At 38.7% G+C, this 16,837-nt stretch overlaps 1 protein-coding gene across 5 annotated transcripts in view; it reads right to left on the reverse strand.

Annotated features, from left to right (window-relative positions):
- The window catches only part of LOC132813685 (arf-GAP with SH3 domain, ANK repeat and PH domain-containing protein 1-like), a 341,801-nt gene that overhangs the window by 177,294 nt on the left and 147,670 nt on the right, over window positions 1-16,837 (reverse strand). For all 5 annotated transcript variants that reach the window (XM_060823243.1, XM_060823230.1, XM_060823238.1 and 2 more), the window contains 5 exons: window positions 16,787-16,836; window positions 11,978-12,107; window positions 10,471-10,556; window positions 4,447-4,522; window positions 2,188-2,274 (listed from right to left, as the gene is read on the reverse strand). In XM_060823243.1, coding sequence (XP_060679226.1) covers window positions 2,188-2,274; window positions 4,447-4,522; window positions 10,471-10,556; window positions 11,978-12,107; window positions 16,787-16,836 — 429 coding nt within the window. The remainder of the gene's footprint in view (window positions 1-2,187; window positions 2,275-4,446; window positions 4,523-10,470; window positions 10,557-11,977; window positions 12,108-16,786; window position 16,837) is intronic.

Consider the following 16,837-nt stretch of genomic DNA (forward strand, 5'->3'; position numbering starts at 1 on the left):
ATACCATCCTCTAAAAATGTTGCCACTCATCCTTTTAGAAATACCAGTCCCCTCACATTAAATATGAACCCCTAAGTCTTGAAATGCCCCATCCTATGAAAAAGACAAGTACCATTAACATTATTTATACCCCTCAATATTTTATAAGCTTCTATAAGATCACCCCTCAACCTCCAGAGAAGGAAATCCCAGCCTTTCTTTATAACTCCAACCTTCCTTATCCACCAGCATCCTAATAAATCTCTTGAGCCATCTCCAGCTTAAAAATTTCATGGCTTGCTCCTGTCCTTCTCAATAACCATCTCCAGCTTTGAAGTCACCATCTTGAAATCTGTGTCCTTGTAACCACTCTCCCCCAACCCATCTCCCTTCACTGCAGCACTGACCAGTGTATCTCTGCTCTTGACCTCAAATCTATTGTAACGTTAAACAATTAAACTGGAAAGTCTCTCTGGAATTAATGTAATATTAAAGGGTTAAACTGACATACTGAACATCCTGGAAGTGGATGGAGACAATATTCATGCAATAATGCAGATGACACCCACTCCATTTAGACAGTCATTTGTTACTACTGCCCTACTATTATCAAATTAAACTATCATTCAGTGCCTTCCATTCAGAAATGCTTTTATAGCCATCCAAAGTTAGGACATATTATGCCTACATTGTCTTAGGGAACCACAGTCAGGAAGCTAGGTGACCCCTGCATAATAATTCCCCTGGATTAGGGCATTTACATTACCTCAAATTGATCTCATCCTACTACTGTACCTGGAGTAACATGTGACTGAGGGAGTGGGTGGGTGGGTGTGTGTGTGTGTGTGTGTGTGTGTGTGTGTGTGTGTGTGTGTGTGTGTGTGTGTGTGTGTGTGTGTGCGCGCGTGCGCGCGCGCGCGCGTGCGGTCAAAGGGGGTCATCTAGCTCATACAGGCTTTAATAAACTTTAACTGTTTGCAGAAGTTGGTGTGTGCAAATTGCATCTCGTGTGAAACCTCGAAACAAACCTAACACTATGGGACACTCAGGCCACCAATATAAATCCTCTGCCTGCTCAGCACAAGTAAAATACAATTCTGGCCAAGATTTTGGTCACCTCTCCTAATCTCATTTTTACTAGCCTCTCTTTTAGATTATGCCTCTGAGGAACACTGGATATACATTTAGGTAGCATATAAATCCAAATCAAATGAGACTGCACAAAATACAAATTGTTTACACGAAAACAAACAATCCACAATCTATTTCCACAATATCTGTGGTAAATTTAAGAAACCCCATCAATCTGTATCAGTATGTAAGCTCAATTCAGATGCCTTATATTTCACAAGCCACACTCAGTCGTGAACTCAGTAACAAAAATCAGGTCATTGATTGAACTGATTTTCTAAGAATTTGAGATTGTCCAAAAATTAAGACTATGAGACCCATAAGAAATAGGAGTGGAAGTAAGGCCATTTGGCACAGAGTCCATTCCACCATTCAGTCATGGCTGATGGGCATTTCAACATCACTTACTCTCACTGTCCCCATATTCCTTAATTTCTTGCAAGATTAGGAATTTATCAATTTCTACCTTGAAGACATTTAACATCCTGGCCTCCACTACACTCTGTGCAATGAATTCCACAGACCCACCTCTCTGGCTGAAGAAATGGCTCATTTCCATTCTAAATTGACCCCCTCTAATTCTACGGCTGTGCCCATGACTCCTAGTATCCCCACCTGACGGAAACAATTTCCCAGTGTCCATCCTTTCTAATCCATGCATCATCTTATAAGTTTCTATTAGATCTCCCCTCAACCTTCTAAACTCTAATGAATTCAATCCCGGGACCATATGTTAAATGATCCCTGGAATGATAAATTTATGTGAATCTCTGCTGGACACGCTCCTGTGCCAGTTTGCTCTTCCTGAGGTGTGGGGCCCAAAACTGGACACAGTATTCAAAATAAAGCCAAACCAGGAGCTTTATAAAGTCTCAGTAGCACATCACTGCTTTTACATTCCAACCCTCTTTAGATAAATGAGATGAGATAAATTAATCTAGTATCATCTGAATTTTTAAACTGAGATGCCATGATCAACCACCATAATTATTATACATTAGTTAAATCAATATACCTTTAACTATACATTAAAATATTTGATTACAAAATTAAAATTCTTACTTTAAATATACTTACTTCTTTCTGTTCAAGTTGCAGTGAGGATTTGAGCATATCACGGAGTGTACACAGCTGCTTCTTTTCTTCATCCTGTGTTTGCTTGATCTGCAGAAAAATTATTGATTCAACATCAATTGTGTTTGAGTTCCACACAGCTACCATCATTTGCACAGAAAAAATTCCAATTTCACTCCTGAAAGCACAGGCTCCAATTTTTAGACTTTGCTTCCTGCAGCAGACACTGCAACATGCAGTTAGTTTCCCCAAAACTACCTAAATTGCCACCCTCAATGTCCTGCAAAGTTTGATAAAGTCACCCCTTTGTCATCTAAATTTCAAGGAATACAACCATAGTTGGTGCAATCACTCCTTGCGATTTAGCCTCAGATTCCAGACAAGATTCACAAATCTACAATACAGTTCTTCAAGGACAGTTTGTCAGAAGTATGGTGGCAGAACTACTCAGCATTGCAGCTGTGACCTGACTCGGGCTTAAGCGTAGGTGCATGACTTTGACCCATAAGGTTTCTATTCCTCTTGATAGAGATGTCAACATTACGAACTTTTTGATCATTTTCTACACTTGTTTATGATATTCTAAATGATGCATATAACTAAATCCTCCAGTCTCACTGGACCTCGATCACCTGTAGCTCATCACCATCTGAAAATACTAATTGTATTTTTTCCAGGTTCCAAGTATATGACCCCATATTTGCTGACGTTGAAATTCATTTATCTCAACATTGCGCACACACTTTATCTTTCAGTATCTCATCCTAATATTATGTTTCTGATTATACTGTTTATCATTCCTTTCGTAGCTGAAATATAATATTTTATTGCAAATTTCAGCTCACACATAAGGTCAACTCACAAGAAGTGACCAAGTTAAAGGAAAGCAATATTAATACTTCAGTAAAGGAAGCTACTAACTAGTTGGCACATGGGCTTTGGTAAAACCATCGTCCTGAGAAATGAACCAAAGAATGGCTGTCATCTGCTTTGTCAAGTTGCAACATGTTCTTTCTGTCTGCAAAGCATAGGGCCCTATCTCTTAGGGTATGTAGCTTCATGCTAAATTTAGAATTGTTCCTATAAATTAGGAGAACTTTGCAAGATTAGCACAAAGGAAGATGTTTGTGTTTGTTGGAGGTCAGAAATCTTAGTCCAAGGACACCATTTTAGAATTTCCACAAGATAGTAGTGACCGAGCTCAACAATTAAATCAGTTGCTTCACCAGTGAGCTTGTCTCCATAATGAAGGTAAGTAGTGATATTTGCTGAGGATTGGAGCACTCTGCGCCATTCACAACTTGTGAGATACTTTATCCAAATGCAAAATCTACATACTCTCTAGCCTTATGCTGATAAGTTGTAATAAACAACTGTCAGGCAACGATTATCTCAAATCAAAGTGAGCAATTGCTCCTCAATATTCAATGGCATTATCATCTAACAATCCCATCAACAATTTGGATGTTAACCAGTAGCAGAAATAAACCAGAACAGACATATAAATACACTGGGTATGACAGTAAGTCAGAAGTTTGGCAATTCTGCAGCAGGTAACTCAAATCCCTTTTCACAATGTCTCTCCATCATCCAGACAGCATAAGTCAGGAGTGTGATGGAATACTTTGCACTTGCTTGGATGGGTACAACACTAACAATACTCAAATAGTTCAACACCATCCTAGACAATGCAACTCACTTGACTGGTATCCATTCACTATCACAGATGGTGAGTGACAGCAATGTAAATTACATTGCAGTACTAAACCAAGGCTTCTTTGACATCACCTTACAAACTAGCAATCTCTACCACGTAGGGCAATAAATGCATGAGAACATGACCTGCAAACTACATTTCAAGCTATACAGCATCTAAATTTTGAACTATATTACATTCCTTCACTCTACTAGAGTTCAGGTTCTTCAAATCCCTTCAGTGATTTAGGTTTAGCACCTTAAAACTGAATGATTTTTTTTAGAAAATATCTATTTGAGATTGCATGTCAGTACTCAAGGATAGCAGAAAACCTTAAAATCTTCCTAGTCACCTGAAGACAAATTCTGCCACTGAAGGATAACACAATAATACAAATTATAACAGATGCAAACATATACTTTTGAGAAACTTAACTGATCAAAACTATGAAGTTAACTGTAAGCCAAGTAGTAAATGGTAGACAATTAAATAATGATTGCGGAGAAGTGAATGCAATGTAGCTGAAAACTTATTTTGTGATAAACTGAGATATACTAATTACTTACATTGTATAAATCAGCAGCAAGTTTCTCAATGTACTGTTTCAGCTTATCTGCGGTTTTTAAGCCATCCTGAAAAAAACTTCAATTACATTGCAGATTTAGTACTGTTTGGTCAGGTCATAAAATTGAAATCACCACAGGCTTTGAAAATCTGTTTTCACAAAATTGTAAAACGCAACTTTTGGAATTCTTTCTTCCATAGTCAACAAACCTTGTTGATAGCTGCTTCTTAGTCCACAACTAGAGTTATTCCAAACAAAGTTATGTTGCCATGCTTTCCATCTTAAACTCATTAAGATAGAGTCACAAGCATATCAAATCTTAAAGGGAATAACCACTTATACGACATAAGGACGTCCTGATTTTAATTCATAAGATACTGATTGGCAGAGATACTGCAACAGAGAAGGTTTGAGCAACAGGTGAAGCTGGCCATTTCACATGATGGCATTCCCTATATTCTAACGACTGGCATTCCTTCAGTTGTTTGCAATAGACTAGAACTGACTATAATCCACCATCCCATGTTTTCAAAACTCAACAAAATGGATAATATTTGCTAAACAAGCCTTTGTGTGCAAAGAAATATAGGGGAGGCAATGGTCTAGACTGTTAATCCAGAGACTCAGGTAATGCTTGAGGACTTGGGATAAAATCCAGCAGCAACAGATAGTCTAATTCAAACTCTAAAATCTGGAAAAAAGTTTTATGATGACTCAATTGTTGGAAAATTCCATCTGATTCATGAATGTCCTTAGGAAGGCAATCTGCTTTCCTACCGGATCTGGCGTACATGTGACTCCAAGCCCACAGCAATGTGGCTGACTCTTAATTGCCCTTGGTCAATTAAGGATGGACAATAAATACTGGTTTGGAGACAAACAAAATTGCCGATGCTGGAACCCAAAGTAAACCATCAGGAGGCTGGAAGAATGCAGCATTATGTGGCAAAGTCAACTCTTCAGGTACCTTTCTTCAGGCACAAGTCCACACTGACCCTCCGTAGAGCCTCCCACCCAAACCTATTCTCCATTACTCTACATTTACTCGACTAATGCATGGCCAATTCACCTAACCTGCAGATTGTTTGATTATGAGAGTAAACCAGAACACACGTGGGAAATCCACAGACACTGGGAGAATGTGCAAACCCCATACAATCTCCAGAGACTGGATTGATTGTCCCTGGCTCTGAGGCAGTGCAAACCACTGAGCCACCGCCCCACCGTAATAAATGCTGGCTTAGCCAATGATGCCCTCACCCTGTTAACAAATAAAAAACCCATAAACCTAGGATTATTTAGTAAGGCTTGCTTCATATATTCACAAACAAATTCCCCTTGCAAACAAAGAACACGTCCACACATTGCTCATTTTCAAACAATAGTTTGGAGAACCACTGTTGCTTGGCACATTGCCCATTCAAACTGGACTGGTTTTAATTTTATCAAACAGTTGGCACTTAACTCTTGCCCAGGTTTTTATCACTTGCCAAACAAGCAGAACAGTTTTCAAATAGAGATACTTGTTGCCTGCAAGATTTGGTATTCTTGTAACCACACGCTGATGAGTTGAACATGAAAAGCTTCATTTGCATGTTACTTTTGACAGCAATGCTTAAGTTTGTTGACCTTAAGTAAAATGGTTCCTTTGCATGAAGTGCTGTTTGCAATATTTCATGATTATTGGACTAGAAATCAAAGCAACTTCAAAAAATTCGAAAGATACTTTTGTAACATACAACATTGTTGGACAATCTGTCAGCACTTTAGATACATCTCACGTTTTGTCAGCAACTACAATTCAATCTTAAACTACATGAAAGCAGCTCTCAATCTACAACAGAAAAATTAATTTCTAACAATACATGACTCCTATGTGCATGAACACAAGCGATTGCGCTATCACAGATTTAACAAACAATTTCCACCTTACATGTACATTTCAAGTGTAATAAGCAATAAAGTTTTAGGGAGCTGGTTTTCATTTTTTTTAATATACACTACAACACTGACTACTCTTCAAAACTATGTGAAGAAACTCTGAAGTAAAACACTAGAGAAATATTTTAAGATTCTAATAGCCCTCTAACATTATCTGGAGATTTTTATGGAGACAATTTGTTTTAATGGAGTGGAGAGAATCTGGAAAAAGCTGAAGACATCCATCATCTCCTGTGAAGGAAACATCTGCTACAAGACCAGGAAACACCAAGACTGGTTTGATGAGAATACCACATCATCCAGGACAAGAGGAGGAAAGCTCTCCACATAAAACTTCACCAGTGAAGCAAAGAGGAGAACTCATTGAACAGCATAGGCTGAGTTACAAAGAAGAATAAGGGAAATCAAGAACCAATGGTGGATTCAGAAAATGAAGGAGCTGCAACTCTGCTGAAACCAAAATTGGTGGTGAAGTGAACAGCAAAAGGAAGGTTACCTCAGAGCACAACCAGACCTTGATCAAATGGGTCAATGGGCTGAGGATTGGCAGAGGAGGTTTAATATAGATAAGTGAGATGCTACATTTTGGTAGGACAAATCAGGGCAGGACTTATACACTTAATGGTGAGGTCCTGTTGCCCAACAAAGACCTTGGTGCGCAGGTCATAGTTCCTTGAAAGTAGAGTCACAGGTATACAGAATAATGGAGTCGACATTTGGTATACTTTGGTATACTGACTTACAGGAATTAGGAGGTCATGTTGCAGTTGTACAGGACATTGGTTAGGCCACTTTTGAAATAATGCATTCAATTCTTGTCTCTCTGCTTAGAAAGAGGTTATAAAACTTGAAAGGGATCAGAAAAGATTTACAAGGATGCTGCCAGGGTTGAAGACTTTGAACTATAAGCAGAGGCGGAATAGGCTTGGTCTATTTCCCTTGGAAGATTGGAGGCTGAAAAGTGATCTTAGAGGTTTATAAACTCATGAGGGACATGGATGGGGTGAACAGTCACAGTCTTTTCTTTGGGGTGGGAGAATCCAACACTAGAGGGCATAGGTTTAAAGTGAGGAGAGAGAAGTAAAAGAAAAGGGACCTAAGGGGCAACCTTTTCATGCAGAAGGAGGTGCACATATGGAATAAACTGCCAGAGAAAGCGGAGGAGATTGGTATGATTACAATATGTAAAAGGTATCTGGATTGGTATATGAATAGGAAGGCTTGAGGGGGATATGGGCCAAATGCTGGCAAATGGGACTAGATTAATTTAGGATACCTGGTTGACGTGGACGAGTTGGACCAAAAGGGTCGGTTTGTATGTGCTGTACATCTCTATAACTATGAAAAACCACTCCTATGCTTTCTTGTGCTGCCAAAGGTAATATATAGATCTGCCACTCTTGGTGTCAAGCCAGTGCAGTTAGAAGCCTTTTGAAAAGGACAGAAAACAGCATCCTCCAATAGAGAGAACTCAACTGTGACATAAGATCGATGAGGACCTGTTTGAGGAAATCTCCCAAATTCCCAAAGATAGCCTTAAATTGCCATTTAGTGTGGCAGAAGGTAAAACCGCCAAGAGACAAATAAGAATGAAAATGCCACAGGATTATTTCGGATTCTAGCTGAGATTGTCAAACTTGAAGCAGAGCTCTTCTGTCATCTCCATGAATGGTTCTTCAAAATCTGGGACAAAGAAGAAATCCCTGCCAATCTCAGGAATTCTTCCAGCCCTTTAAATTCCAGTCCATCCTTCTTAAAATCAAGCCAAACATGGAAAATTACTGACAATATTAAGATTTGCAGCTCAGGTTGTATGTTTGCTCACTGAGCTGGAAGATTACAAATCTTCCAACTCAGCGAGCAAATGTACCACCAGAGCTACAAATCTTCTCAAAAATGGCAAACACCAATGGGCGCAATATACTCAAACTAGCCCAAAGATGGGAAATCAACGGCATCTGACTGAGCAGCACCCATGAACAACTGTAACAAATCTTCCATCTCAGCAAGGAAATGTTCAACATGGAACACAACTCTTAGGTTGAGTATTACCTCTAATCTAAGGCTGACATCAATGTAGAGATTGAACATGACATCCAACCTAGGAGTGGTACCTTCAGACCCCAAGAATGAGTATCTTCAACAACTGTGACATCTGCACTGATACAAAGTCTGACAATACTGTCATTTTGAGAAGGTTTTGTCCTTTTTTTGCAGGTAGGTTGTAAAGGCAGAGGTACTGAAATGTCTAGTTTAACAATGGAAGGGAAGTGGTCAGTCCTCCCAAATCAGGTTTTTTCTAGTTTGTTTAAGCTGTACCAGTTACAAAATGTTAAGTGTTATGGGGAGTCTCAAGCTTCTGACAGTCTTCCAAAATCTCTTTGGATGTTGCTCCCACCTGCCTATAAGAATCGGTGTTTGAACTACCATTTGCCAAAGGGTGTTTTGTGAGATGTTGCTGTATTGGAACTGTTAATTAGCAATAGTTACTGAATCGGGTCAGTTATATTTTCCAATAAAGCTATTCTAAATTCAGTTTTCATTTGTTAGTATTGCAACTGTAATGTTTAAATACATTCTGTTTTGCTTAAAGCAGAGTGGTTTGACCAGCTGCATGACACCTGGAATATCCATTTAACATCTGCCTTTAAAATAAAACATTAGGGTCTAGGCTACCTTCTTAAAACATTGGGGTCTAGCCTGGTCCCTAACACAAGATTCTTGTATACATATATATCTTCCCAACTCTTTCATATGGCTCCGAAACTTTGATTCCATATCTGTGTCACCTCAAAACTGTCAAGTAGTATTATTTGAGATAGATTCTCCGTGTCAGCTGGAGAGAGAGGCATACTGACATCAGCAGCATTGGAGCAATGATCATTCAGAACCAATTCCACGGGGCTGGCTACTTACTTAGGATGTCCGAGTTCTGACTACCAAAGCAATCCTCTTTGCCCAGTTCAAGGAAGGCACTCAAGTGAGAGGAGGATGAAGGATGCTTTTCAAAGATTCCCTGAAGCTTTTCCACAAGAAACACAACAAAATGTCAAAGCATGGAGATCCTCAAATCAGAAGAAACCAACATGCAGGAAACTCCTGTATGAAGGAACATAATTCTTAAAGAAAACCTGTCAGCAACAGGAAGTACAAACAAGGAACTGGAGAAAAGAATGCCAAAGATCGCAAGACCAAGGATCAGTTCCACCTCCCAGAAACATCTGCCAAATTTCTAGCCAGAGATGCAGTTCTATGCCAGGATCGTCAGTTGCACAAGGACCAACAGAAGGTGAACAATCATACTCATTAGCAGGTGGGTGATTGCCAACAAAGTCTTTTAAGTTCTTTTCAAACTCTTGCAGTATTTTCTATGACTTATTTTAATAAACACTGTCATAAAGTAACTTACAGTTAATTAAGGATTTTAAACAAAACTTTTTGCACATCATGAAAAATTGTAAGCTGCTCTGACATTTCCTATATCTTTGTTTCAATAATCCCAGTTCTACATTTTCTCGTTACACTGGGATTGTCAAAGTCTTCTATTTTTTTACTTTACTTCATCCCTGGAAAAATCATGGAACTCTTCACCTTATTCAGCTATTTCTTCTTAGAAGTTTCAGTTTTGTGGTTAAAAAAAAAATCAAAAGCCCAACAACTGCTTTCAGATTTCTTACTTTTGCATTCATTCTTCTCACCAGCATCACTTAAGTGAAAAATAAGTTTAATTTTTGTACCCAATAACAACCTGTTCTAGCACAGTTTTTTATTTTTAAAAACTGAGATTTCATTACTTGTTTTCTCTACTACTTGGGATTTCTGGAAGCAAAAGGATTTGCTTTTATATAGCACCATTCTCAACTTGCACACTTTCCAAAGAACTTTGCTGAAGAAAATGAAATATTTTTGAAGTGAAATTACAACTAACGTAGGATTTTAGATGTAAGCAAATGGCTTCTGTCATTTACACAAAATACTAACATTGTATTGTTTCTTAAGCAGTAGGCTGATTATACATGGGTATTGTTACTGATCCACAAAGACTGCAAGACCAAAATAAAGTGAATTTTATTTTAAAACTTACTTGCATTGTGCATGGTAATATTTGATGAGATTTTGGAGCAAATCCACACCCTTTTTTGTCTTGATTTCATTCACTTTAATGAGATACTACGCAAGGGAAAAGAAACAAGGTACATTTTTAATTATGAGAAGTCAGTCTCTTCAGTGCTAACAATTATACGGGTACCTTACAAACACCAATTTGCATTAAAACCAAAAAAAATCTGCAGGTACTGTAAAGCAAGAACAAAACCAGAAATCCTGGAAATGCACAGCAGGTCTGGCAGCATTTGCAGAGAGATATCAAAGTTAATATTTTGCATTGAGTGAACCTCCCTCAGAACTAGGTTGCAGAATAAGCAACTGAAGGACAGCATTTCACCTTCAACACATGAATATATCAAGCATCAAAGAGAAGGAATTTCAGAAATAAGCTGATTCAACATTTAAACAGAAATGTCAAAGCGATGTAGCATTAAGTACAAATGAGTTGCAGCAAAATGAGGTGTTATGTGTTTCTAAAAATTAACCAAACTAGCTTCCATAAGGATCTATTTTTCACCATTTGCAAAGGTGAACCATAAAATGAAAGCAAGTATAACCAGATTTTCCCATTTGGGAATGATTCAAAGAGAGTTTTAGGTCTTCTGTACCTAACAAGTGTCCAGACATTTGTGTTGGAGCCTCAGATAACAGACAAAACTACTGCCCAGATTTCTAATATAGTGATACACAACTGGTAAGCGTTCTCCTGCAGGTATGCCCTTTCCTGAACTTTATGCTGCTCTCATGTTTCAGGGATGCAAGCACACAGTTCTTACTGCCAGTGATTTGAATTTCTTGCCTTTGTATTCACTATCTTAAACATGCTACTTCTCTTCATCTTGCTGCAACCATTCTTTTGTCTGCTTTTCTTTTTCCTCCCTTATATCGTATTTCCTCTCTTTTCTTTGATGGTACCCAACAGCAGATAATCCGGGAGTGATCTGGACCAAAAGACAGATTGCCTCCCAGGGAGAAAATGAGGAAGGACATTTAGCCAGGCACAGGAGGTGGAACAAATACACCGGTGAATACAGGCTGGATTAAATAGTAACACTGATCAAAAACAGTCTTTGCAGATCTGGCACAAATCTAGGCTTGAGGCCACCAATTGCAGAATGAAAAGTAAACCAATAAAGTGGGTGAGATCAGAACTTGTTGTTCAAGGTTCAAAATATTATACACAGTTAACTAAGTTGGCCAGGGGTTCTGAGGTACCCACCAACTGAATAAAAGTCACATTTTAAAAAATTTTGAAATTACCAAGCAAAGAAAAATCACGACAAAAATCAGGTCAAACATAAAACCAACAAATGTGGAAAATCCATCTATAGCATTATCCTAATATCTCAGAGATCTGAAAATGCATCAAGTTACACAAAAAGGCCTTTCTCAATCTAAAGATATTGAAAAATGATGTTAGCGACAAACCTAAATCATAAAAAATTTTCACACAAAGATCAATTTATATACGTAGACAGTCTAACCTCACACATCTGGAGCTGAAAGACCCGTCGCTCCTTTTCCATTTCTTCTGCTATTTCAGCTCCTGTAATTTCAGTTCGAATCATCCCATGCTGCTTTGCATGTTCCCGTTTCTCTTTTTCAATTTTAGCACTGTAATAGAGGTCACATTTTTTTGCAGCATGTTGCAATATAAAAGAAACCCGCCAATAAGCCCCTCATCAATCATTTCAGCTTCCTTATGTGAAGGTTACATGCGCTGAAGTCTGGATTAGTCTGATTATACAAAATCAAGTAAAAATGAAGAACATTGGATCTTCTGAGACACGCTCAAAGAATTATCAACCACCTTAATTTTACATGCCTCTATGGAATTTAATATGTGAATTCCACTGAAAACTCCCAAGTATTTCAGTAACCATTACTCTTGTAGACAATGCTGTAATCTGTATTTATAAGTGTTATATTCACATATGCATGATTTTCTGTAAAATCTCCAAAGTGCACTAAGCAGAGATAAAGAGACAAAAAGACCCACTTTGTAAATTTCTTATTCTAACAATTTATTTTTTAAAAATTGCTTATTGAAAGCAAACTAGGCCTCTTGGAAGAAAGAGGGGCTCAGCAAGGAGAAAACAAAGAAATAACCTAACCAACCACAAAGGGTTAGGCCTCTTGACGTCATAAAATAAATAAGGCTAATTAAAACTGCAAATCAGTTGATGCAAATCAAACAGAAACAGAAATTGCTAGAAAAACACAGCAGGTCTTGCAACATCCGTGAAAGGAAATCAAAGTTAACATTTCGGGTCTGGTGACCCTTCCTCAGAATTGAAGGCAGTCAGCAATGGTGCAGAGCAGTATGATCAAGTCGTTAACATAAAAAAATGAAGAGGTTTGTGTAGAAATGCTAGTCAGAGAATGGGAAGGAAGCAAAAACAAGATGAAGGAATAAGGTTCATAATGTGAGTGGGAAGATGCATCAAGTTTGAAGGCTGAGATCAGAAGAGAATGGCCTACAGTTACATTTCAGCATAATTTCCATCCAAATATACAAACTAGAAACATTGTTGACTCCATCCCTGTATGACATGCCATAACACACCAGCCTTCCTTTAAAAAGGATGAGGGGCAAATGACAGTTTCAGGCACAGAAGCAGGAAAAGACAAAAGAATCAGCAATACAAAAATATCAGACTACACAGAACGGCTGGCTTACAATCTGCATTGCATGGGAAATCAACTTAATATATTGCCTTTAATATGGTAGACTCTTCCGTAAGGTTCAACAGGAACACTATCAGACAAAGTGTGGCACCAAGTTATTTAGACAGTCGACCAAATGTTCGATCAAAGATGTAGATTGAAAGAGTTATCTTGAAAAGGAAGACAGTAAAGGGCGAGGGGAAAAAATTTCCAGACCTCAGTACCAAGCCAACTATAAACAAGGTTGGCAATGGTGTCGTGAAGAAAACCAGGATGCCCCAGAGACCAGAATTGCAAAAGGGCAGAGATCACAGATGGAGAAGGGTGCATAGAAACATAGAAGATAGGAGCAGGAGGCTGATCATCCAATGCAAAGTCTAACCCTGCTTTCTCCCCAAAACCTTTGATCCCATTCACCCCAAGTGCTATATCTATCCTCCTCTTGAAGACATTCAATATTTTGGCATCAACTAGTTCCTGTGGCAATGAATTCTACAGGTGTACCGCTCATAGGGTGAAGAAATGTCTCATCTCCATCTGAAACAGTCCACCTCGAATGCTCACACCGACTCCAATTCTGTACACACCCACCATCGGGAACATTATCCCTGCATCTATCCTGAATAATCTTGTTAGAAGTTTATAAGTCTCGCTGAGATCTCTCCTCACTCATCTAAACTCCAGCATAAACAGTGCTAACCTAATCAGTCAATCTTTCCACATGTATCAGTCCATTCATCCTCAGCGTCAGCATGATAAACCTTTGCTGCACTTAAGAGCAAAAGCATCCTTCCCCCAAAAACAAGATCAAAACTGCACACAATATTCTGTGTGGCCTCACCAAGGCCCTGTATAACTGCAACACAGCCCTGTTCCTATACTTGAAACCGCTCGGAACAAAGGCCAGCATTCCATTTCCCTTCTTTACTGCCTGCTGCACCTGCATGCCTACTTTAAGCGATTGGAGCACAAGGAGACCCAGATCCCACTGAACACTCCCCCCTCCCAGTTTACAGCCATTCAGGCATCAATCTTCCTTTGCATTTTTGCTTTTAAAAGTGAATAACCTTGCATTTAACCAAATACTACTGCATCTACCATTGATTTGTTCACTCACCCAACCTATTGAGATCATGCTAAAGGATCTCTACATCCTCACAGTTCACCCTCCTACCCAACTGGGTATCATCTACAAACTTTGAGATGGTACATTTTGTTCCCACATCCAAATTATTAATACATATTGTCAATAGTTGGTGCCCTAGCACCGATGCCCAAAGCATTCCACTAGTTACTACCTGCCAAGTTGAAAAGGACCCATTAACTGTTTCCTCTCTGCCAACCAGTTTTTTATTCATCTCAATTCACTTCCCCCACTCCCATGCACTTTAATCTTGCGCAATCTTCTTATGCAGGATTTTGTCAAATGCTTTCTGAAGATCCAAATACACCACATCAACTGGCACCCCCTTGTCTACTAGTTATATCGCCATTGAATTCCAACAGACTTGTCAAGCATAATTTCCCCTTCATTAATCCATACAGACTATGCTACTGCAGTTTTATCTCAGGTTGGAGAAATTATTGTAGTCTTACTATTCCATGGATCATAACAGAAAATAACTTCTTACACAGTTACCAGGGCGGCCAATGATGTACAGTTTATAAACAAAACTGATCAACTGGGTCACTTAATAAACACAATTATTGCTGTTAAAACAAAACATTAATAAAAATACAAGAATAATTAACCTACTCAGTAATACCCAAATGCTTAGCTCTATAAATCATTCCAAAACACACAGATGTACACAACGGAGGAAAAAACATTTCTCTGTAGAGATTGACATTCATGGCCCAATGGCTTATTCATAAATTGTTGAATCGCAGAATCCCTACAGTGTGTAAACAGGCCATTTGGCCCAAGGAGTCCACACTGACTCCAAACAGTATCCCACACATGATTACAGTGGGGTGAGTCTCTAACTCCACATTTCCCATGGCTAATTCACCTAACCTTCACATCCCTGGACACCTTAGCATGACCAATCCATCTAACCTGCACATTTTTGCAATAAGGGAAGAAACCAGAGCACCCAGAGGAAACCACAAGATATTTGCCTGATGCTAGAATTGAACTGAGGTCCTTAACACTGAGGCAGCAGTGCAAAAGGCTAAAGAGTAGGATTTGCTAAAGTCTGGTACTCTTATGTTGTCGCACATGCAGTTATCACTGAAGCCTTGAAGGTACAGCTTGCTCAGAGAATATAATTGAGATTTTCTTTTAATCACAAACAAACACATAGGGATCACTCTTGACTGATTTTCGGAAATGGGAGATATCAGATAAGCAGCTTGTATGCAAGGAAAGGACAACTATAAGGACTGAGCAATGATGGCAAGCATGCCAAATGCATTTTCCACCTTGGCTATGCATGACATAATCAGGGACCTAGCACTGATCTCTGGTATGCCACTGGATACTAGCCTCCAGTCACACAAACTGGATATCTGGTCAACAAGGACAAGTTGGATCGAAGACTAATTACAAAATGCAGATAGTTGACTTATTCCCACTCCATGGTAGTTAATTTACTGTCAACCAATTACATTGAGCACAAATCATTGAATGCATGATTAAAGCAGGCACTTAAACACTGAAGTATGACTAACTGCAATAAGGTTGACTGCTTTTAAATAGGCCATCTTGAAATCATTGTGACATGCCTTACACTAATAAGCTGTATTCACTATGCTGGCCACCAAAATGTCTTATCCATTTTCATGGATCATAGACATGCATAAAATTTCTGTAGGGAACCTGGCATTCAGCATTTTGTTTGAAAATTACATACTCATATTTTTTAAACATTTCCATTTCATAGTTTGGCTGTATGTCAAAATTCACGGATTTTATCCATGTTGCTGATTTAATAGATATTCATGTTTTATGTTGCTGTCTGACAAAGAATTGCTGGAAATAGATAATTCTGGCAGAGGTCTTTTGGTAGGCTGTGAAATCTTGGTCTTCTGTCACAACACTAGATTATTTCATCCCATAAAACTGCTGTGCCAAATAGAATTTGATCTAATATTGGTGTTGCTCTCAGTTTTGGTTTGACCTGCCGAAGTGCAATACATGCTCTTCCATTTCAGCCTTTGAGAGATATTGAGGAGGGTTGGGTGCAAAGTAATGTGTTGAGGAACCAACAAGCAATAGGAGATGGCAGGTTTAACAAGTGATGGCCAATATGGACTGCAATCAAGCCCCGGTGAGATGGCAATCCATCCAGTAGGAGCCAGGGTGGGATGTGATTTATACGTTGAGCATGGGAAATGATCAGCTTTCCGAGGAGGGCATTTTCAAGGTAACATACCTCAATTTAACTTCCACTGTATCTACAACTCTGATGACTTAAGGATATCCTGGAAGTCACATTCTTTAGTTTGAACAAGGACTTCTAAGGAATGGCATATTGAATTTTGCAAGTACCAAACTATTGCCTCATTTTTACTATGTGAAGCAGTCAACTGATATCAGCATAATAAACTTAATATAGTTTGAGAGAATCCAACAAAAAAAGCTGAACTCTCATCATGCTTCCTGCCAAACAATAACTACTTACAATTTTGTTTCATAATCCTTCCATGCTTTGTCAAAAGGTTTCTTCAGGTCC

This window comes from Hemiscyllium ocellatum, chromosome 4 (assembly GCF_020745735.1).
Source record: "Hemiscyllium ocellatum isolate sHemOce1 chromosome 4, sHemOce1.pat.X.cur, whole genome shotgun sequence".
Taxonomy (NCBI): Eukaryota; Metazoa; Chordata; class Chondrichthyes; order Orectolobiformes; family Hemiscylliidae; genus Hemiscyllium; species Hemiscyllium ocellatum.